The 22957-nt window shown below is 35.7% G+C and overlaps 1 protein-coding gene across 7 annotated transcripts in view; it reads left to right on the top strand.

Annotated features, from left to right (window-relative positions):
* The window catches only part of DGKH (diacylglycerol kinase eta), a 192775-nt gene that overhangs the window by 135383 nt on the left and 34435 nt on the right, over positions 1-22957 (top strand). For all 7 annotated transcript variants that reach the window (XM_032294783.1, XM_032294785.1, XM_032294786.1 and 4 more), the window contains 6 exons: positions 178-262; positions 4700-4785; positions 12940-13039; positions 14942-15215; positions 16639-16761; positions 21364-21495. In XM_032294783.1, the coding sequence (XP_032150674.1) occupies positions 178-262; positions 4700-4785; positions 12940-13039; positions 14942-15215; positions 16639-16761; positions 21364-21495 (800 nt within the window). The remainder of the gene's footprint in view (positions 1-177; positions 263-4699; positions 4786-12939; positions 13040-14941; positions 15216-16638; positions 16762-21363; positions 21496-22957) is intronic.

Raw genomic sequence — 22957 nt, 5'->3', positions numbered from 1 at the left:
GTTATGAATTCAACATGTATGAGATGACTGAAATGTGATCTCTGTCCCCATTTTTGGTTGTTTTAAGATAAAATAAAGCATAGTTCATGAATGCGTGTGTGTGTATGTATGAGATGGTAACAGTTAGTGTATCCAATTTTAAAGAAATCTTAGACCAAAGAGTTTTTCTCCCTTCAGGTGGAGTATAATGACATATGAACTCAAATTGCCACCAAAAGCTTCCCTACTTCCAGGACCTCCAGAAGCATCTGAAGAATTTTATGTAAGACTTAACCCTTTACCTAATCATTTGAAATGGGGATGAATATCTTGAAAAATAAAAAGAGAAAACATACTCCTAAGATATGGTAGCATGTTTACTTAATTTCATTTTGGGGTATGGTCTCATTGACTACTTCTAGTCCTCTCTCCCTGAGAGAAGAATCCAGAATCTAGGTTAGAGTCCTTTCATGGCCACCCACACTGGGAGTGCCCAGTCACTCCCCTTCCTGGGCCTCTTCATGTGTAAAGTGAGGCTACAAAGCGGTGAGAGTTGAATGACACACAAATGTGTAAAGCACTATCTGCTTTCCTGCCCAGATAGTCCTCCTTGCCTGTTCTACCCGCCTGTTTTCTTTTTATCAGCAGAGCTCCAGGAAGGTCAGCTGGTGTTTCCTGTTAGTGTTTATTCATCTTCTCCTTTGGCCATTAGATCCTGTTTGATTATAAGATGTTAGCTTCTTTACACAGTCTCCAAACATAACAGTATTCCTGGCCAGAATATTATACAGTTTCTCTCTTACTGCTTGCTTTGCGTATTCTTTTCTTTTTGAGACAGGGTCTTGCTTTGTGGTCCAAGCTGGCTGGAATGCAGTGATGCAAACACAGCTCACTATAGCCTTGACCTCCTGGTCTCAAGAGATCTCCCGCCTCAGCCTCCCAAAGTGCTGGCATTATAGGTGTGAGACTCTGTGCCCGGCCCCTACCCTTTTGAAGGGACAGCAAGACAGGTCTCTGGATTAAGCCTGTTGATACAGTTAAAGGAAGAAAGACCACTTAATTCCATCCCTACTACAGACCTTAAATGACTAATGTTTTTAAAGATTCAACGTTCTGATTAAACCTCAAAGCTGTGTAGATTCAAAACAGAACCTGACTTTCAAAGGCTTATTCTCTTTCTTGTTAAGACTATTTGATCTATGCAAGCTTATTTTTCCCTCTAGGAAAATTTATCTGTTTATGTTACAGTTGAAATCTTTGTTTTGTCATTAAGAAAATTATGATCTTGTCTAAACTAAGGCAAGGAGTGGTAACTACAAACATGGGGCTGTTTGTTAGAGAAGCTAATTGTGCCGGGCGTGGTGGCTCACACCTATAATCCAGGCACTTTGGAGGCCAAGGCGGGCAGATCACCTGAGGTCGGGAGTTCAAGACTAGCCTGACCAACATGGTGAAACCCCATCTTAAAAAAAAAAAAAAAAAAAAAAGAGAAGCTCATTATATTTTTAAAACTTTTTCTTTTATAAAAACTGCTAATGGCCAAAACTGCTTCTAAAAAAATTTGGAAATACAAAATTATATGAAAAAGAAAATAAAATCACTTGTAGTGCTACCACCCAGAGATAATCATTATTAAAGATTAGTATATTTACTGCTTGATTTTCAGCAGCATTTTTAGTTATGTGATTCTATAAATCACATTTTTATAGAAACCAGTCTTTTATCCCAACAGTATTTTTGTAAATGTTACTAATTTTCTTTCCAAAAAAGATAAAAAGGAGATTTTTTTTTTGTTCAGTTTACTTTAGAAATGTCTGTTTTCTAGCATATAAAATAACAGTAGATGATTTACTTTTATCACTTATATATAAAATCACTAAATATGAGGTACAATTCTAAAGATATGAAGGAAATCTCTCTTTTTTTGTACAAAAGGGTTTTAAATGAAACTTTACTTTTTAAAATAATCTTATTTTTGTAACAAAGGTATAGCACACTTTAAAATAACAGATTAAATGAGTGTTCTAAATGGCCCTGACTAGGCCCCAAACTAGGTTGACGCCAGGAATGCATTTTACTGTGTGTGGCTTTTTTACCTTGAAAACTGCAATAAAAGTAGACTAAACCTTTTTTCTTAGCTTTTCTACACATCACTAGCTGTGGGTCTTAAGCAAATTACTCAACTAACCTATAGCTCCCATTCGTTGGCTATAAAACAGAACAAAGGCATAAATGTATACAGAGTGCTTAATTACAGTGCCTGGTACACAATACAAAATGTTAACTCTTATTATTACTTACCTTTCTGACCCAGCTAGGTGACTGCATAGTAGGTTAATAAGTTACATGTATTATTTTATCTTTGGACATAGAGGCTATTTTAGTGTCCTCTGAAAGGGGTTGTATGTTTTTGTCTTTGAATATTTTTAATGGACAAAAACTTGGATTTCTTAAATATAAGTTTCAAATGGCATTAATCAAATGTCATTAATTAATACATTAATCAACTGGCATTAATGAATTCATTAATTAATAGCATTAATTATCATGTAAAATATTTTCTCCTCTGCAGGGAAGAAAAATAATCTCTGGCGAGTATTTTCTTTTTTCAAATTTTAAAGTTTATTTTTAGATGATATATTTTCATTTTTCTGATCCTAGCTGTAAAGATGTAATTTGTAGTGTTTAAGAGATCAGTAAAGGGGATTTGTGGGTCAGTACAATATCATGCGTAATTTTGGAGCTCCCAGCCTCCCTTCCTTTCTTTGATGTAAAATTGCTTTCCCACAAGTGGTCTGCCTTTGAAGGAGGGAAGGTAGAAATTTTAAAGAGTAACGTACTTTTGAAAGAGTAACATACCCACTGGTGGAATGAAGGTAAATTAGGAATGGGATTCTTTTGGGGAGAGGCTAGTCAGGAGGGCTTTGTGGGAAAGACCATTAATTGAATCTTCAATTAAGTCTGAATAAACTGAAGCTGATTGGTAAAAGTAATGAAAAGGTATCTGGGTGAGGCAGAAGAGCATCATCAGCCAGCTTGCCTAGAGCAGATCATTTATACTAGAAAATTTTGAGCTGGGTGAAATGGAATTTTTTTTTTTTTTTTTTTTTTGAGACGAAGTCTTGCTCTGTTGCCAGGCTGGAGTGCAGTGTTGTGATCTCAGCTGACTGCAACCTCTGCCTCTTGGGTTCAAGCGATTCTACTGCCTCAGCCTCCCCAGTAGCTGGGACTACAGGCGTGAACCACCATGCCAGCTAATTTTTGTATTTTTTTAGTAGAGGTGGGGTTTCACCATGTTGTTCAGGATGATCTCAATCTCCTGACCTTGTGATCCGCCCGCCTTGGCCTCCCAAGGTGCTGGGATTACAGGTGTGAGCCACTTTGCCCCACCCATGCAATAGGATATTATTTGAGACACATTTGATGTAAGGCTCTGAATATGAGGCTGTTTAAATATTGTGCACATCTTTACATATTAGGAAAATGTGTGTGTTCTTTTAATAGGATGTTAAAGTTTGAGTCAAATAAGAAAGGGATTATGGATGCTTTTGGCATTTTCACTAATTATTTAAAAGGAATATTTATTTACATGATTATATGAAAGTGCATTCAGCATTTAAAAAATCTTTTTTATTGAATTATACATACAGAAAAGTGCACAGGTCATAAATATACAGCTTTAGGTAATTTTTCACAAACTAAACAAATCTATGTAATCAATGCCTAAACCACCCGACAGCATTCAACTACCCCATAAGCCCCCTCATGCCCCATTTCAGTCAAGCTCTCACCTCCTACCCCAATATCACTATGCTGACTTCTGATAGATAGATAGATTGGTATCTGTTTTGTGCTTTGTAAAATAGAATCATTTTGTATACTCCCATTTGTTTCTGGATTCTTTCACGCAATGTTATATTTATCAGGTTCATCTATACTGTGGCTTGGCTGTAAATCATTCATTCTCATTCTCCTGTAGTCTTCCATTGCACAAATATACTGCAATTTGTCACCCATTCTACTATTAAATGAATGCTGCTGTGAACATTCTAGTGCGTGTCTTTTGATGAACACATTTCTGCATTTCTTTTGGGTGTAGAAGTTGCATTTCTCAATCTTGTGATGTCATTGCATATGTTTAGCTTTAAGAGACACTACCAAATTGTTTTTGAGAGTGTATCAGTTTGCATTCCCATCAGCAGTGTATGAGAGTTCTGCAGCTCTATAGCCTTGCTAGTACTTGCCGTTTTCTACTTGTTTTCATTTTAACCATTGTGATATGGTGGTACTGCATTGTGGTTTTAGTTTGCATTTGCCTGATGGCTGAGATTGGATATGTTTTCTTCTGTTGATGGGCCATTTGGATATTTTTATATTTAAATGTCTAGTCTTTTGCTCAATTTTTATTAGATTTTTTGGCTTTATTATACTACTTTGTAGGAATTATTTTTATATTGAGATATTTTTATATAAAAATTTTGTAAAGGGAATTTTATGGATTTCTATAAGAATATAAACTAAAGAATTCCAGAAACTGAAAGGCTTTTGTCAAAAGGAAATATTTATCTATTTTGCATAATGATTCTTATATTTCATTATAGCCATTGCCCTGCCTAACACATGTCATGAAGGGTTCAATTTCTGAAACAGCAATAAGCAAGTTGTATAAATGCCAGCAACAATAATACAGTGTGGAGTTTTTTTTTTTTTCTTTTTTCAGATGACAATTTATGAAGACTCAGTTGCAACGCATCTTACAAAAATCCTCAATTCTGATGAACAAGCAGTGGTCATATCATCTGCCAAGTAAGTTGTGGGTTTTAAGTCTTTAAATAGTTATATGGTGAAAATGAAAGGATAGCTGATTCCTATCATTTAGGTCATTTATTTGTGGGTTTTCTTCTCAAAAAATACCTTGGAAGTAGCTTATAGAATTAGATGTACTAAATTTGAATTGATTTTTAAAAATCATGTTAGCATCTTATTTGCAGTGGCATATACTTACAGGGTATTTTTTTATGCGTAATTTGAATCATTTTTATCAAAAACGTGTAAGAAGCATTTAGAGTTTAATTAACCTAAATCTATTTCAGGAAATGTTTATAATTACATATTTCATTATAATTCATTATTTCCATGAACACTACTATTTAGGAAATGTTTACATCACATCAGTAAAAGGAAAAGAATGAGATTTTTCAAAATGATGTTCTCAGCATGCTTAAATTGAATAATTACATTTTAATACAAAGTTATCAGATTTTAGTGAAGTTGATTCTGTACGTGGAGCCAAAGCTACTTGATGTTATTATCCCAAATGTTGCCTGGCTGGAATTTAGAATTTAGTTTTGAAGCATGCTGTGCTGATGTCAAGAAACTGGGAAGTTGACTAGAGGAAGGAGTGACACCAACTGAAATTTTCAACTGATAAGCAAAAGAATGCTTTCAGATTCTGACATAGCAAGCATGGGTTACTATTATGCAGGAAGAGAGGAGAAAAAGAGAGGGAAAGAAAATGAGTGGGAAAGTGGTAAAGAAAAAATACAGAAATTTTGGTATATTATGTACTTAATTCTCAGTGAAGTTGGGGAAAGACAAGATGAATCTTTATAAAATTTTTATAAAAAGTACAAATGTAGTAACAACTGCTTTTGACAACATATCCTCCAGAAATAGGAAACAGGACTGAACAATAGGAAAATTGTTGAATGGCTTACCGCCAAGGAGGCACACTGGTTGGCCCAGGAGAGGTGGACTCTAGACTCTGTTTGGTGGGCAGTACTGCAGGTTTCTGTTTTGTACAAATATTGGACTAAAGCGTCTTCTGCCATTTTTACTTAATTGAAGACAATTTCCTTACAATCATGTTTTTAAAATAAAATACAGAAATAATTAAAAACTGTATCAAATATAAAACTATAACTGTTATCTGTAACTTTATTGTTTAATTTTTCTTGTAAAGGAGAAAATTTAATTGTATCTAATTTATTAATGTCAACAAAACAGAGTTTTAATATTGGAATTATGTGTAAGATTGTATTTGAACCAGGTACAGTGGCTCATGCCTGTAATTCCAACACTGTAAGAGGCCAAGGTGGGCAGATTACTTGAGCCTGGGAGTTCAAGGCCAGCCTGGGCAACATGATGAAACCTTATGTATATATATGTAGAGATGAGGTACACACACACACACACACACACTAGCCAGGCGTGATGGTGCCTTTCCTATAGTACCAGCTGTTCAGGAGGCTGAGGTGGGAGGATCACTTGAGCCTGGGAGGTGGAGGTTGCACTAGAGCTAAGATGGTACCACTGCACTCCAGTTTGGGCGACAGAGTGAAACCCTGTCTCAAAAAAAAAAAAAAAAGATTTTATTAGAGAAAAGGTTTCTACTGCCAAAAATGTTTTGCTACAAAGGTGTTAAGATTACGAATGATAGGGAGAGAAAGGGTTGATTACTATAATTCTGTTTGCATCTGTGGAAATTTCTTAAGAATTCCACTTAATTAAAAATATGTAAAAAATATACTAAATGCAGTGATCAAATACATGAAAGTCAATATAAAGGTTTTGCTGACATCCAAACTATGAAAAGTGGCCAGTTAAAATATTTACTTAACTATATTAAACAAAAAATAATTATCTTATGACTTGCTATACCTTAAAAAAGCTTCCATTACAGCTTTCCACCTTTGTTAGCAATGTTCTCTGAAATGTCATATCAAAATACATTGGATTTACAGGGCAAGGGCCAGGCAGTCACTTAGGTGTATGAATTGGGCCTGGGAGGAGAAAGACAGTAGGAAGTGCTAAGGCCTGAGACAAACTGGAGATTTGTCCATTTCGCCATCAAGCAATACAATTCATCGAAAACCCCAGCAGTACTGCCCACCAAAGGAAGAGCGTATGTAGCCCGCCTCTCCTGGGCCAGCCATTGTGCATCCATTCAGATCTTTTTCTACCGTTCAGTCAGTCCTGTTTCCTGTTTCTTGGGGATATGGAAAGAAGGCCTGTTATTTCTCCCTCATGGATCTATTAGGAGAATTAAGCTGAGTAATATATCTATAAGTATAGAGTTTATAAATGGCAGAGGGCTATATTAAATTTTGGTATCATCGCCTCATGTTTTACTGGATTACATTTCGGATGTTTTCTTTGACCTTGGTCTGACTCTTTGTCTAAGGCACTGCTCTTAGCCTTAGCTTTGGGGTTCTCCCTAACCAGCATGCTTGCCCTTAAGCAGATTCCATTCCGATCTGGGTCCCCTCTTGTCACTCACTCATCTGTGCTTCCAGGTTTTTACAACCCCAGATACAATGGGAATTTGCCATAAAGAGGCTGAAGAGAAAAAAAGAGGACACAATATGTAATTATTTGATACTAGAAATATAATATGTATTAAATTTTATTTATTATTATTTTTGGAAGAAAATCTCTTTATACCAGTTATCTTACAAACAATAAAATCACAACAGCTGGTTTAAGGAGGCCATATAAATACTTACCCAGCCCCAAATTCTATATCATCTTAATGAAATTCCGCACAGTAAGAACACCCTTTTCCATTGCAATTCTGAAGCAAGGAAGCTGTGAATGAGAGAAGAGGCTTAACGGATGGTTTCATACTTTATACTTTCACTCTTCGTTATATTTTTATGTTAAATTAAATTGGTCATGAGAGCTGATTTTTCATGTCTTCAGTTGAACTTCTTGATTAGGCCAGTCCACGTGCACGTCTGCACTGTTTTAGCACCTCATTGGTACCCTCACCAAGCTTGACGTCACCCTAGTTCTGGGCACACCCCAGAAACTGTTCTATCTTATACAAGCAAAGCTGCTGCTATTGTGCAGCTAGTCTCCCAGAGGCTTCTGAAAAGTAATGCTGCCTTGCGAGCTCAGCATTACTTCCTCTGTTGAAACCCCCCCTTTCCTGTGATAGCTGACCCAGTGTGTGCCCCACAGCAGGGCCCATAGCCCCACTAGCTGCAGTGGTTGCCCTCTGGACCATCAGACCTGGCTGCCAGGGTGCAGCAGCAGGAGACCCGACTAGAGAGGGTGGGACCACTGCTGGCAGCTGAGCTGCTGGTGCTGACCCAGGTGCTGGTCTCACTGGGGGTGCCTGGCTGGCCAGAGGGGCCATGCTGGAGGTGCAGCTTTGACTTCCACATGGCATTGCAAATGGGCAGTGGCTCAGCGTCTCTAAATTTTATTTTTATGGACATTTTCAAACAAAACTGTTATAATTACTTCCCACCATACCCATCATTCAGTTTCAGTATTTATCAACATTTTGCCATCTGCCTTCCTACTTTATTTTGCTACAGTATCTCTAAGAACATCCCGAAAATTATTCTATTCTACTTTTGGTATATAGTCATCCCTCTCTATCCATGTGGGATTGGCTCAGAACCCCCTTGGATACCAAAATCTATAGGTTTTCAAGTCTCTGATAGAAAATGCCATAGTATTTGTATATAACCAACATACATCCTCCCACATACTTTAAATCGTCTCTAGATTACTTATAATAATGAATAGAATGTATTTGCTATGTAAATCGTTGTTATACTGTATTGTTTAGGGAATGATGACAAGAAAAAAATCTGCACATATTCAGTTTAGACACAACAATCTGTTTTCTTTTTCAAATATTTTCAATCCATGGTTGGTTGAATCCATGGATGTGGAACCTGTGAATATGCAGGGCTGTGTGCGTATGTGTATATATGTGTGTGTACATATAATCTTTTTAAAAAATCTAACAAATTAATAATTCTCTAATACCATCAATATTACTCAAGCCATATCCCATTTCCCCCAGTTTTCTCAGAGGTTTTTTTGTGAACCTTGTCTGAATTTTGACAGGGTCTTTAAAAAAAACCCACACACACTTTATTTGTTCAAAATTCAGACAAGGTTCATATACTACGTTTGAGTGATATCTCTTTAAGACTTTAAAAATCTTGACCAGGCATAGTGGTCCATGCCTGTAATCTCAACACTTTGGGAAGCCAAGGTGGGAGGATCACTTGAGCCAGGAGTTCAAGACCAGCCTGGACAACATAGTGGAACCCCATCTCTACAAAAAAATTTTAAAATTAGCTGGGTGTGATGATATGTGTCTTTAGTCCCAGCTACTCAGGAGGCTGAGGTGAGAGGATCGCTTGGGCATGAGAGGTTGAGGCTGCAGTGAGTTGTGATCATGCCAGCGTACTCCAGCCTGGATGACAGAATGAGACCCCATCTTAAAAAAAAATACTTAAAAAAATCTATAATGGTTACCCCTTTAAAAAAATTCTTACTAAGACATGACATACACAGTAAAGCACCTAAATCACAAGGGTACAGCTCAATGATTAAAAAAATACTGTGTGTACACACAGTCACACACACATATACACACTTGTAATTACTACCTAAAGAATTCCCTTATTTTGTGAATGTCATTTATTTGTTCAGTGATACACAATATTAAGGCAAAACACTTTAACCTTTTTTGCGTGTTTATATTTATTTCATACAATAATAATTCCCAGTAGCCTTAACTGTTTTCAGCTATTTTTAAAATGTTGAAATACTAATGGAAAAGTTGTATTCCACTAGCATAGCTAATATGTAGGTTAACCTAAAACAACATTTCTTTGTAATTGATAAAACTACAATTTTATCAATTTGGTATGGTAATAGGAGTTATCTTCTGAGACTCACAGCTCTGATTAGCAATCATAGATACTATTTATTAATAAAAATGAAAAAGTTATTAAATAAGTTGTCTTTAGTTGCAATATATGTCTCTCCTTTTATTTAGTCAGCAGTTTTAAAACTTTTTTTGCTTTAACAGTAGGAGTTAATTAGGTTTTTTACTCACTCACTCTACTCACCCCCCAAGTTTTAAAATAAATCTGATTTATTCTGTGTACAGAAGTTTCAGAAGATGGGATAACTAACTAGCAGGAATACTGAAGCCACTGTGATAGAACCATAGTATTTAGATTTGAAATCTAGGGATAATTTAGGCCAACCCGCCTCATTTACTTGGTGAAGTGAGGTGGTTATTAAAAATATTTCCTCAGTGCACAAAGATAGCTAGAGACAAAGATAACTAAAGATTTTTATTTAGTATGCATTGATATGTCTCAGTTATCTTCAGTTTCAAATTGGAACTTTTTATTAGATGAAAAATGAATTTTTTCAGATTTCCATATGATGACCTTGCCTGCCAATCCATGATTCTGTCTGGGTACTATTGCCATATTTATCTTGTGTAGTATTTGCATATTTTATTGTCGTTTGCCCATACTTTAAGAAATTAAGTGGAAAGCTGATAAATGAGGGTAGTAACACTAGTGATGAGAAGTACAGGTCTAAAGTATGTAATATAGTGGAGATGACGGTGGAAATCATCAGGTATGTGAAATGTGGACTGTTGTTAGCCTCAACTGAGTATTTGGTTCACAGAGTTGACTATGTTCAACTTTGAAGGAATAGGACAAAATTAAAGAAATACAGTGTTGGAAATACCAAAAGTTCTGTCTAGGCCGTACGCAGTGGCTCACATCTGTCATCTCATTGCTTTTGGATGCCAAGGCAGGAGGATCCCTTGAGGCCGGGAGTTAGATACCAGCTGGGGTGGCACAGAGAGACTACATCTCTACAAAAAAAAAAAAATAATAATTAGCTCAGCATAGTTACATGTATCTGTGGTCCTAGCTACTGAGGAGGCTAAGCTGGGAAGATCACTTGAGCCCAGGAGTTCAGGCCTGCAGTTATCTATGATCACACCACTGCACTCCAGCCTAGGCAACTGAGTAAAACCCCCATCTCTAAAAAAGTTTCTTTTTAAAGTTCTACCATTGATTAAAGATATAATTAGGAATTAAAATTTTCTAATCTCTTTTTTAAACTATGTTCTACTTTCATTTTGTTTGACTTTTGCACATATTTTCTGGAAGTCTTACATATAAAGTAGAAAGCTGTGTGTACTGTTGGAGAATATCTTTTGTCTTCCTGTAGTAAATACATCTTAAAATTGTTTTTTCTCCAGTTTGCAAGTTCCCAGCTGGTAGGACTTTAAAATCATACTATTTTTAAGTATATGTTTTATTTCTGTTGTAATAACTCCACATTCACTATTTAGGTATAATAAAAGGGTACTTCATTCCCCCGGAATATAAATATCCTGTATTCCTTCTGGCATATGGAACTTAATGAGCCATAAGGTAGAGCATGTCTTCTGATTCTTTCCACACTTGTGTGGCAAGCACCCCCCTAACCTTTACATGCCCCTGCCTCAGCTACCTTGGCCAACAGTGCCACAGGATCACAATGTCTTTGTCAGCCACTGTCTGCCTCAGTGACATGACACACTGAGGAGGAGCATCCCTGCTGCCCTTTTCATTCCTAGGCTGATGGAGAAGGGCTCTGTCTCTAGGCATGAGTAAAACACCAACAAAAGTAGCTATGAGAGTGATATGACATGTGCAGTTCACAAACGAAGAGAAAATTATATCAAGAGGATGTTATCATCATGGCAAGAAAATCCTCTATTTCTGAGTTACAGGAAGAGGTGTCAATGCTCCTCTTCCTCAAAGTAGCACATCTTACAGAAGCTTTCAGTGAAATGCATAGAAGAGATTTCATGATAGCATTATATTTTAAGAAATCCTATGAAGTATTGTTCACCATCGAAGATAAAACGATGTGAAGTACACAAAAGCATCTCTAGTAAATGATAAGCTAGATTTTCTGTAGAAATTAGAGTTTAAAAAGCCAAGGAAGAAGGTTCAGGATTAGAAAATATTACCTTTATTCAAATAAAATCTAGAAATGTTTGCTAAAAAATAACAAGCCAAAAATTGTTAGGAGTAGTATAATTGCCAAGATGATAAATTCGAAGGTTGGTAGTGTGTGTGTCTGTTGGGGGAGGGGTGGTTGTGGTGTGGTGTGTGTGCGTGTGTGTGTGCGCGTGTGTGTGTGAGACTGTGTATGTGTCCTGTATCTATTGAACTGTTCAAGTTCATAATACTTAAGTATATGGAAATTTACCATTACACCACTCAACTACCAGAGAAAATTGTGAGTGTAATAGAAAAAATAATTGCTGGAACCCTTTTTTTATATCAATGATAGAGAGCAATACTATGATTTAAAAAATAGTCTGATTCTATCAGCATAAGCCTTAAGAAAAGGCTGGTCCTATGCCATTCTATTGATTGTTATTTTTAATCCAACACCCGATTCAGATCCAAAGCTTTTCGAAAGGCAGATTTTGTTATTGTTTCAAGTTATTTTGTCTTTTAGCTTATTTCTATTGCAGAGAAGCCAAATATAATTAAAAGAAACAAACAAATAAACCATATATTGCTGACACTAACAAGACCTAAATTAAATTAGTTTTGTAGTTATTGCATTGGTTATGTCAAGGAAAAAATGAATGGATTTACAGAGACTATAACTCATTTCAAGTGGCAGATTTGTTTTCAGCATAATACACAATCTCTTTCTCTTCAGTAATAATATCTTATAACTAGCAATCAATATCTCCATATGATAAGTAGTAGCTTGACAGTGACAAGATTAGCGATAATCTTATCTTTGTTTGACACTGCAGTTTCTGTTATGAAAATATGTAAGCTTTAGAATTCCAGTGGAGAAAGCAAGATGATGCTTTATCATTTTTAAATGGGATCTAAAAATACTTAATTTAAATATTTGAGGAAAGCTTGTTATACCATGAATTACTATAATTTAAGTAATATACAGCAAGGCTTATTCATGTATGCATTTATCATTTAGAATGTCTTGAACTTATGTGAGACAAACTGCATAGCAGATAGAAGCATAGATGTGACCCAGATATTTGGCAGTTTGCTTAATTGGGTTTCTTTTAAAATATATTCACAAATCAAAGCAAATCAAATCATGAAGTTTACTAAATTGTACAACTTCTTTTTCTCAAAGGACACTATGTGAAACTGTGAAGGACTTCGTTGCCAAAGTAGAGAAGACGTACGACAAAACCTTGGAAAATGCGGTTGTAGCTGATGCCGTGGCCAGTAAAGTAAGAAGGGACCCATTAGGGCATGAGATTTGTTTACAGATAATGCTAACATTCAACTGTGTTTCAAAGCTAAATTGATTCAGTGGTTTGCCTGCCAAAACATCTTAAATCAAGAGAAAAATTACTTTTGGGTTAGATCTGAGGATTTTAAAAAATATTCTATTTTACTATTACCCTTTAATATGTAGGAAAACTGCATTGCTGAAAACCTAACTCAAATCCCTGTCCCAGTGATTGACTTTTTTTTGAGACTGAGTCTTGCTGTGTCACCCAGGCTCGAGTCCAGTGGCATGATCTCGGCTCACTGCAACCTCCACCTTCCAGGTTCCAGCGATTCTCCTGCCTCAGACTCCCAAGTAACTGGATTACAAGTGCTTGCCTCCACACCTGAATAATTTTTGTATTTCTAGTAGAGATGAGGTTTTACCGTGTTAGCCAGGCCAGTCTCGAACTCCTGACCACAGGTGATCCATCTGCCTTGGCCTCCCAAAAATGCTAGGATTACAAGTGTGAGCCTTCATACCCGGCCATGATTGACTGAAAGGGAGATGCATAGCAGTCAAACCGCTGGGAATCCCATGTAGCTGGGTTCCAGTGGGGAAAGCAAGGCTTCCCATTTCCAAGCAGATTTAGGCCAGTCCAGCTCCCTTCCAGCATGGTTCTTTGGATTTCCTAGACTTAAAATTCTTGGTCTCTTTCAGAGTGCTGCTTCTTGCATCACCTTTTTCTTTACAGACTTCTTTCCCCCTTCATAAACTAAAATAAGAACAGTTTACCGAACCTTAAAAACTACTGTATTTGCTTTCATAAATTCACAACAGGACCTTTTTACAAAAGGCTCGAATATCTTGGGCTTGCAAAGTGATTAGCTTCCCAAATCCATGCTGTAGATTGCAGTTTAATTGAGTGGAAGAAAAAGATAATAGAAATAAATATACATTTGAAGTTTTCTGCCCTTTTCTCTTGTCTTTCTGCTCTGTGGAGAGTTTCAGAAAATAGAAACTCTCTCTGGCCGTACTTCTGTCTCTAAACTATTTCTGCTGTAACTTTGTCTCAGCATATCATCAAAGACAAATATATGAGGAGTAAAGGAACTAGAAATTTTATGGAGATGAAAGGTATATTGGAGGTAGCATCAACAGCTTCAGTCTTAAATGTTTCTTCACTGTTCATATACAAGAAAAGCAAAAAGATACAAGGGCTTGCCTAGTGCATGTTTTTCTTTCTGTATCCCTCTTCTTTTCCCTCCTCATCCTTGTGCATTTTCCTTCCTGCACTTTATTTGAGCCAATAGTCCCTTAGGCATTGTTCACTCCTGTGCAAACCAAAGCTTTGAAGGGGAGTTTGCCACAACTCAGTCAGATGTGCTGTTTCTGATGCTCAAAATGGTGCCATAGTCAATTACTTTTTTAAAAAAATCTATCCAATGTTTTGTATAATGTATAGCAAATTTTGTGTAATTTTTTTATATAAAGCATCACTTGGTAGCAAAGTGTCTATTGTGTTCTTTGAAGAAAAATAGCTGTATGAACATTGTAAAGATTTTTTTCCCCATGAAATGGAGTCTGAATGGTTCTGAAACTATAAATTAATGATATTCTGTAATGATTGTGCCAATTTTAAAAATTATAAATTATTTTATGTAGTAAACGTCAGTAAAGGCATTGTCCCTCTAAATCAAACACCGTAATTTACATTATCATTGTGTATCTTTACTAAATGGAGATTTTAAAATTAGCTGCTTGCAGAACCAAAATATCTTCAAAATTAAAGGTGGGAATTTTAGTGTTTTTCTCTCTTGGGATTAAACTTTCAAAACATCTCTATAAAAATTTCTTGCACTTTGTCTGCTGATCTTGATTGTTTTTGAATATTTTTCTCATTGCCATATTTTCCTCTCAGTGTTCAGTCCTCAACGAGAAGCTTGAACAACTGCTGCAGGCTTTGCACACAGATTCTGAGGCTGCACATGTTCTCCCAGGCCTCAGCCCTCTCATTGTGGAAGAAGATGCTGTGGAATCATCCAGTGAAGAGTCCCTTGGTGAAAGCAAAGAACAGCTCGTGGATGACGTTACAAAACCATCCTCCCAGAAAGCCGTCAAACCGAGGGAAATCATGTTGCGGGCAAATAGTTTAAAGAAAGCAGTGAGGCAAGTCATTGAGGAAGCTGGAAAAGGTACATGTTAATAAATTTAGCTTTGGAAGAAGTTGGCAGCATTTCTACTGCAAGCATAACCAAGTTTTTGTAGTGGTCAGATTGGACACGCTTTTTAAAAACAAATTTTTTAAGGCAAGATAGAAGATAAAGTCATTCTAATAAAACTTGTACATAGTCCTATATATTGTTATCGTAGTAGCAAGAATCAGCATATTAATGATGAATAAAATAAAATACCAGAAATAAGTTACATGGAAACATTTCTATCTAAAATATAAAACTATTTTAAATGACATTTTAAAAATTTTAGAGTTTACTTAATTGGAATCTGTTGAATTCTTAAAGAAAATCAAACCTGTAAACTACTTTGAAAATATTTTAAAAAAATTTTTTGAGGCAAGGCCTCACTCTGTCACCCAGGCTGGAGTGCAGTGGTGCAGTCTCAGCTCACTGCCACCTCCACCTCCCACGCTCAAGCTATCCTCCTCCCTCAGTCTCCCGAGTAGCTGGGACCACAGGCATGCACCACCATACCCAGCTAATTTTTTTTTTGTATTTTTGGTGGAGATTGGGTTTCACCATGTTGCCCAGGCTGATCTCAAACTCCTGGGCTCAAGTGATTCACCCACCTCAGCCTCCCAGAGTGCTGGGATTACAGGTGCGAACGACTGCACCCTGCCAGAAAATATTTTCTTAACATTAATTTCCTAATGTTTATGCTGCTTTATTAAGAGCTTATAAAAGCTCTGCCTTATTTTAATTTTTAGATTAATGTATATATTAATACTTCTCAGAATTTTAGCTATAGACTAAATGTTAATTTCATTTGTTTTTGCTTTTTTTTTTTTTTTGAGGCGGAGTTTCACTCTTGTTACCCAGGCTGGAGTGCAATGGCGCGATCTCGGCTCACCGCAACCTCCGCCTCCTGGGTTCAGGCAATTCTCCTGCCTCAGCCTCCTGAGTAGCTGGGATTACAGGCACGTGCCACCATGCCCAGCTAATTTTTTGTATTTTTAGTAGAGACGGGGTTTCACCATGTTGACTAGGATGGTCTCGATCTCTTGACCTCGTGATCCACCCGCCTCGGCCTCCCAAAGTGCTGGGATTACAGGCTTGAGCCACCACGCCCGGCAATGTTAATTTTAATATGAATAATTAATGTTCAAAAACCCCTTTATAGGTTGTAACTTGTAATTGTGTTTCATTCTCTAAAATTCTTATATTTTACATTTTCATTCTGATAGAAATATGATTTTGACAACTTTAGTTTTTAATCTTTAGTTCTTCAGACATCAACCCCAAGTTCATTGCTAAATAGTGTTTATTTGTGAATCTGTAATTTCTTTTGGCATATGTTTCAATTTTCCTTTCCTGAGCATATCTTAATATTAATGGGCTTCATTTTTCCTTATCCAAACTATTTATCTTCTTACTACTGAAGTTATGGATGACCCGACAGTTCACCCTTGTGAACCAGCTAATCAGTCCTCTGATTACGACAGCACAGAAACAGATGAGTCTAAGGAGGAAACTAAAGAGGATGGTGCCAAAGAATCATTAACTGGTGAGGAAACTGGGAAAAAAATTATTTTGGAATTAAATAAAGTGTCATTTTGCTTTTAGTTTTCAAAAGACTGATCAGTTTGAAAAAAAACTATTTGTATTCTTATTTTTGAAAAGGCTTTTTAGAAGTTAAAGCTTAGATAGATATTCATGAATAATAAAACAAAAAAGATCACATCTAGACTATTGTCCAGTACTCTCACATTCCTCTCTTATCATGTAATCTAGAGATTATAGCAATAAATTTAGGGTTATAGGACTAAGGATAATTAAATATGTTGGTTTTCCTGACAAAAGAAGAAAGAAACACCTAAATCATCTGATTTTAACCTATTATAGCTCACAGATTTCTCTGAGAATTGTAAGAAAGCTGCTCTCCTAACGCTCCAAATGCACACAATTTGTCATTTAAATGATTTAGCAGTCACCTTAAGTTCCACCGATCAACCTTCTGGGTTGATAGTCTTTATTAAGCTTCAAAATCGCAAGGGGAGAAATGCCAGATGTAGGTGATGGGGAGGAAGGCAGCAAATCACACTGCCACGTGTGTTCCTATGCAACAATTTTGCATGTTCTTCACATGTACCCCAAAACCTAAAATGCAATAAAATAAATAAATGGGGAAAAAAAATAAAAAAAAAACCAAGGCTAACTTAAAAGTACATGCTCTAATGAGCGGTATTGTCTAGATGGATACTTTCAATAAAAGTATTATGTATATGAAAAAAAAAAAAGCTTCAAAATCACAGGATTTTAAAGCAAGCTTGAAAATCACAGGACTTCTAGTAACAGCCCTCTCTTTGTTGAAATTATTTTCACAAGGAAATGAATATGTAAATGCCTGAAGAATGTTAAATATCTTTCTAACTTTTAGGTTTTAATTGAAAGTGAATTTATACTTTTAATATTTTACATTGCCTAAGGGAAAAGTTTCTAACTTACTGGCAGAAATTAAAATATTAATGAAGATGAGACAATAATATGAAAATAAATATGTGGTACTTACGAAAAGTCAACACAATTATGTCAGAGCTGTTTGCAGTCACAATAGACATTGGGGACTGTTAGAAGTGGGAGGGTGGGAATGGTAGAAAAACTAAGTCTTGGGTACTATGCTGTATATCTGGGTGATATCAGTCATACCTCAAACCTCAGGATCACTCAGTATACTCAGATAATAAACCTGCATGTGATCCTCTGAATCTAAAATAAAATTTGAAATTATGAAAAAAAGAAATTGTCTTCATACAATAAAAAGAATTTATGGAGAACTGATCATATACCAGATCAGATTCACATTTTCTGCTTCAGCTATGGCGTGATGAAGACCTTTTATTCCCCATGTTTATGGCCAATTTTCATAGGACTAGTAGTGGTGAGTACATTTTAAATTTTACGTGTTTGAAACATTTCTTGTTAACCTAGCTTTGAAAAAAATTAGATGGTAGGTTTATTAATATGTTGTTGCTAAATTTATTCTAGTTTTAATATGAAACTAAATGAGTAAAATGTAAACTTAATAAGTAAAAGGAAATATAATTGATAGTTATTTTAAATTTAAAAATCTGTTTTCATCTTATTCTCAAAAACTTTTAAAAAGAACTGTTTGCAATCACTAAATTTTTGGCTTTACTTTCATTATATATAAACTTGGGCAAATTTCTTAACCTCTCTGTGGTTTCCTCATCCCTACAATGAGGATAATAATCTACCTACTTCATTGGGTTTTTGTGAAGGTTGAAGAGTTACTATATGTAAAGTGCCCAGAATCGTGTGTGGTAGGTAGTGCTGTCTGAGTGTTCACTGTCATCTTTATTGTTGTTATTTTTATTGCTACTATTACTGCTGCTGCTACCACTAATTACATTAACTGTGAGAGAATATTTTCTTGTACTTAAGACTCTCAAAGACTTTGAAATCAGACCCCATAGACCTCACATGTTCAGCATACAGCCCAATGCAGGCATGTTCTAGGACCCTTGAAGCAGATGGCCACGAGCCTTAGCACCACTCACTTCCCATACATCCCACTCCCATGGTCAGCTTTAATTGTTAGAAAGTCATTCTTTATATTGAACTTTCTATTTTCTCCCTTAAATTTCTACCCATGATTATAGTAATAATTAGGTTTTATGAATGATAGTTAGACAATAACAATGACCAGCCTTTATGTAGTGCTTATGTTAGTTTAAGGAGCAATTCCATGTACATTTCACATATCGAAGAGGACTCTGCCTCTGGAGCCATTTCTCCTTCTCCTCCTCCTCATCCTCCTCTCTTCTTTCTTCTTCCCCTTCCTCCTCTTCTTTCTTTCCTCTTCCTCCTCCTCCTTCTTCTTCCTCCTCCTTTCTTTTTCTTCCTTCTTTTTTCTTCTTCTTCATGTGGCATCCGTTAAATGATACCAAAAACAGCCTTGTTGGCATCAGACCTTCTGTCACCTTACATCTTCTTTTTTCGGATGATCTGTCCTAAAGCTTCTCTGCCAGTTTTTAAATTGATGATTTTAAAACTTTTGTTTTTCTAGTTGCACCCACGTGGTCAATGTTCATCTTAAAATGTGATACACCATTTTAAACAAACTTCAGATATTTTCTGTTGTGTTTTAGCACATTGGTACCCATACACCACTCATTAAGGACATTTTTGACGTTACAAAGACTACCCAAGACTTCTCTTTTTAAAACCATAATTATAGTAGTTTATACTGATCCCAATGAACTTTTATCTTTTTTATTTAGATCTATTATTTCCTCCTCTGAAGCTCTTTTGAAGCTTGATTCCGTCATCTTAAGTTTATTTCATCTGTGAATTTGATAAGCAGGCCTTAGATGTTTTCATTTATTGGAAAGTATTGATTAAAGCATCAGTAAGGATGCTATTGTCAGCTCTGCTTTTAATAGATCTTATACAATGATAATTCCTCCTAAGATGATGGCTGTTAGGAGGATTGGTTTGTCAAAGCTCATTTAATGGTTTTCCAACCGGCTATCATCCCACCTTACCATACTCTTAAACTTGACACTTCCATTGTGGCCTGTAAAAGAAACTAAAAAATGCAAATGTAGTGCTGTAAATATTGATATTGAAATAGACACAGATTTACAAAAGTCTTTAATGGTACAGTATTTGATCTTTATTTTGGCTAGTAATCTGACTTGTTGGAAATGAGTAGCAATAGTGGAAGTATTTCTATATGAAATATTGTTTTTTAGGTACATTTATTATATCATCATGTAATTCATAAGTCTGAGATGTGAGAAATACAGTATATTAATATGATTGATGAGATGCTTTATTTAAGAAGAACAAGAAAACATTAATTTAGTTACCTGAAATGGAACATCAGTCTTAGTCATTAGTACACTCTCTGCTTTTTGTCAGAGTTGAACATCAAAAAGTTGTTTTTATGAGAAATTAGCCCCAGGAGTCCTATCTATTTAAAAAAGGGTGGCTGTTCTGGTACTTTAGTGCAGTTGGGACTGTGTTTGAATGAGAGAATAGAGTGTAAAATTAATATAATTTGTTTATAATTAGTTTTAGGGAGAGTGAAGATAATTAAGTTTTAAAGTATTTTAAAATGAGTTTAAGGATTACTGTTTCTTAAAAATGCCTACCAGTAACTCTTAAATTGTTTAAGGGTACCATTTGGCCTGCATTAACTTGCCTCAGTTTAGGGTTAAATCTTTCTTTTTGTTGTTTACTTTGAGAGTAATTATGTTTCAGAATAATTTTTAGATGTGTTGAGCTTTTACAAGAATATAGAACTGTTTGGGCAAATCACCATTTCGTATAAATAACTGAGAAGAATAGGGAAAATATGTTCATTTCACTTGAAGACAGATGCAAATTTTCTTCCATTTATTTGTTTATTTATGAGACAGAATCTTCTCTGTCATGCAGGCTGGAGTACAGTGACGTGATCATAGCTCACTGCAACCTCAAACTCCTAGGCTCATGTGATCCTCCAGCCTCACCCTCCCAAGTAGCAGGGACTGCAGGTGCATGCCACCATGCCTGGCTTACATTTTTTTTGTAGAGACAGGGTCTCGCTGTGTTGCCCAGGCTAGTCTTGAATTCCTGACCTCAAGTGATCTTCCTGCCTCAGCCTTGCACAGCTTTGGGATTACAGGCATGAGCCACCACACCTAGCCTCGTCATTTATTGAAGACAATATTAAATCGTGTTTCACATGTTTGCTCTGATAATTACATTAATTAAATTTGATCATTCACTTGATGTTTATGAGAAGAGGATTACATGGGTAGTGTGCATTATAACACATATGTTTCATTTTCAAAAATAAGCAGACTTCAGAGGTTTCATTTATCTTTAAATGTGGGTTGATTATAATAAAATTATGCATATTAGTGACCTTTAATTATGGTAGACATATATTTTCTACTGATCTTCTTCTATTTGAGCTTAGAAATTGGGACTTTGGATTCCCTCCATGTAAGTCTCAAGAAAATGTAAACAATAACTACACATAATATTTTCATTTCTACTGATTGTTTAAACATTATTTTGTTTTAAATTTATAAGAATTTGCTTATTTTTATAGCTTTATCATTATCTCTTTCTAATCTGGACTTTTTGCCAACAGTTAAAACTGCACCTCGGTCTCCAGATGCCCGGGCAAGTCATGGCCATTCTCAACCTGATTCTCTCCCTGGTCCAGCTGTGGCAGCCAGCAAAGAAAACCTCCCTGTGCTCAATACCAGAATAATATGCCCAGGTAGTACAGATTCTGAAACATCGTGTATTTTTCAGTATTTCTGTAAAAATGTATAAGTATTTATTTCCATGAACAGTGGAAACATGTTCTTAAAGATAACTATTCTTTTAGTAGAATGTTCTTGTTATACTTTCAGTCAGAATCCAGGCCCTTAGATTCTTCCCTGTACAAAAGTTGCCTAGGAAGTATTAAAACACATGTTTCTGGGCCTGTCCTGAGAAATTATGATTCGGTAATTCTGGATTGAAGTCCAGGAACCTGCATTTACTACGTTTCCAAAGTAAATCCCATCTTACATCACTACTTCTTAAGCTTTCCTTTTGGTGTTTTTTAGTCAGTGTTCTGCTGAATCCTTTTGGTTTTAAGTCCTAAGTCTCTCTGTAGTCATTTTAAGACATCTTGATGTAAAGTATTCATAATTGTGGATTAGGCAATGATTTCTTAGATATGAGAAGCACACGCCACAAAAGACAAGTAAATTGGACTTTACCAAAATTAATAGTTTTGGGATTCAAAGGATATCAGGTAAAGTACAACTTAAGAATTTAAAAGTAATGTATCTGATAAGGGACTGATATCCAAAACATAAAAAGAACTCTTAAAATTCAATAATAAAAAGGTAAATATCTCACTTTGAAAATGAGACAGGGACCTAAATAGACATTTTTTACCAAAGAAGATACACAAATAGCCAATAAATACATGAAAGGATGCTCAACATCATTAGTCATCAGGGGAATGCAAATTAAAACCACAATGAGGTGCCCCTTTATGCCACTTGGATTACTGTGATCAAAATAGACAGATGGTAACAAATATTGGCAAAGATGTGAAGAAATTAGAACCTTCATACATTGGTGAAGCCATTTTGAAGAATAGTTTCACAGTTCCTAAAAAAGTTAAACATAGAGTTTACATGTGACCCAGCAATTTTACTGCTAGGTATATACCCAAGAGAATTGAAAATACATGTCTACACAAAAGCTTGTACATGATTATTTATAGCAGCATTCACAATAGCCCCAAAGTGGAAGCAACCCAAACATCCATCAGTTGAATGGATAGACAAAAGTGATATATTCATACAATGGAATATTATCTGCCCATTAAAAAGAATGAAGCACTGATACATGCTATTACATGATTACCCTTAGATACATTATAGAAAATGAACACAAAAGCCAAATGTAATATGATTCCATTTATATAAAATGGGCAGAATAGTCATAACCCATAGAGAAAGAAAGTAGATAGTGGTTCCCAAGGAACCGGAAGTGGGGTGATTGAAGGAATGGAAAATGACAGCTAATGGGTACACCATTTCTTTGCAGGGTAACAAAAAGATTTTAGAATTAGTAGTGATGGTTGCACAACTTTGTGTATATATTACAAACAACTGAATTATCTAAAAACTTCAAAAGCGTTAATTTTATGATATATCAATTGTATCAAAGTAGAAATA

Source organism: Sapajus apella, unplaced genomic scaffold (assembly GCF_009761245.1).
Source record: "Sapajus apella isolate SASKATOON/1434 unplaced genomic scaffold, GSC_monkey_1.0 scaffold32, whole genome shotgun sequence".
NCBI lineage: Eukaryota > Metazoa > Chordata > Mammalia > Primates > Cebidae > Sapajus > Sapajus apella.
Note: the sequence above shows the minus strand (reverse complement) of the source record. Positions and strands in the feature narration are given on the sequence as shown.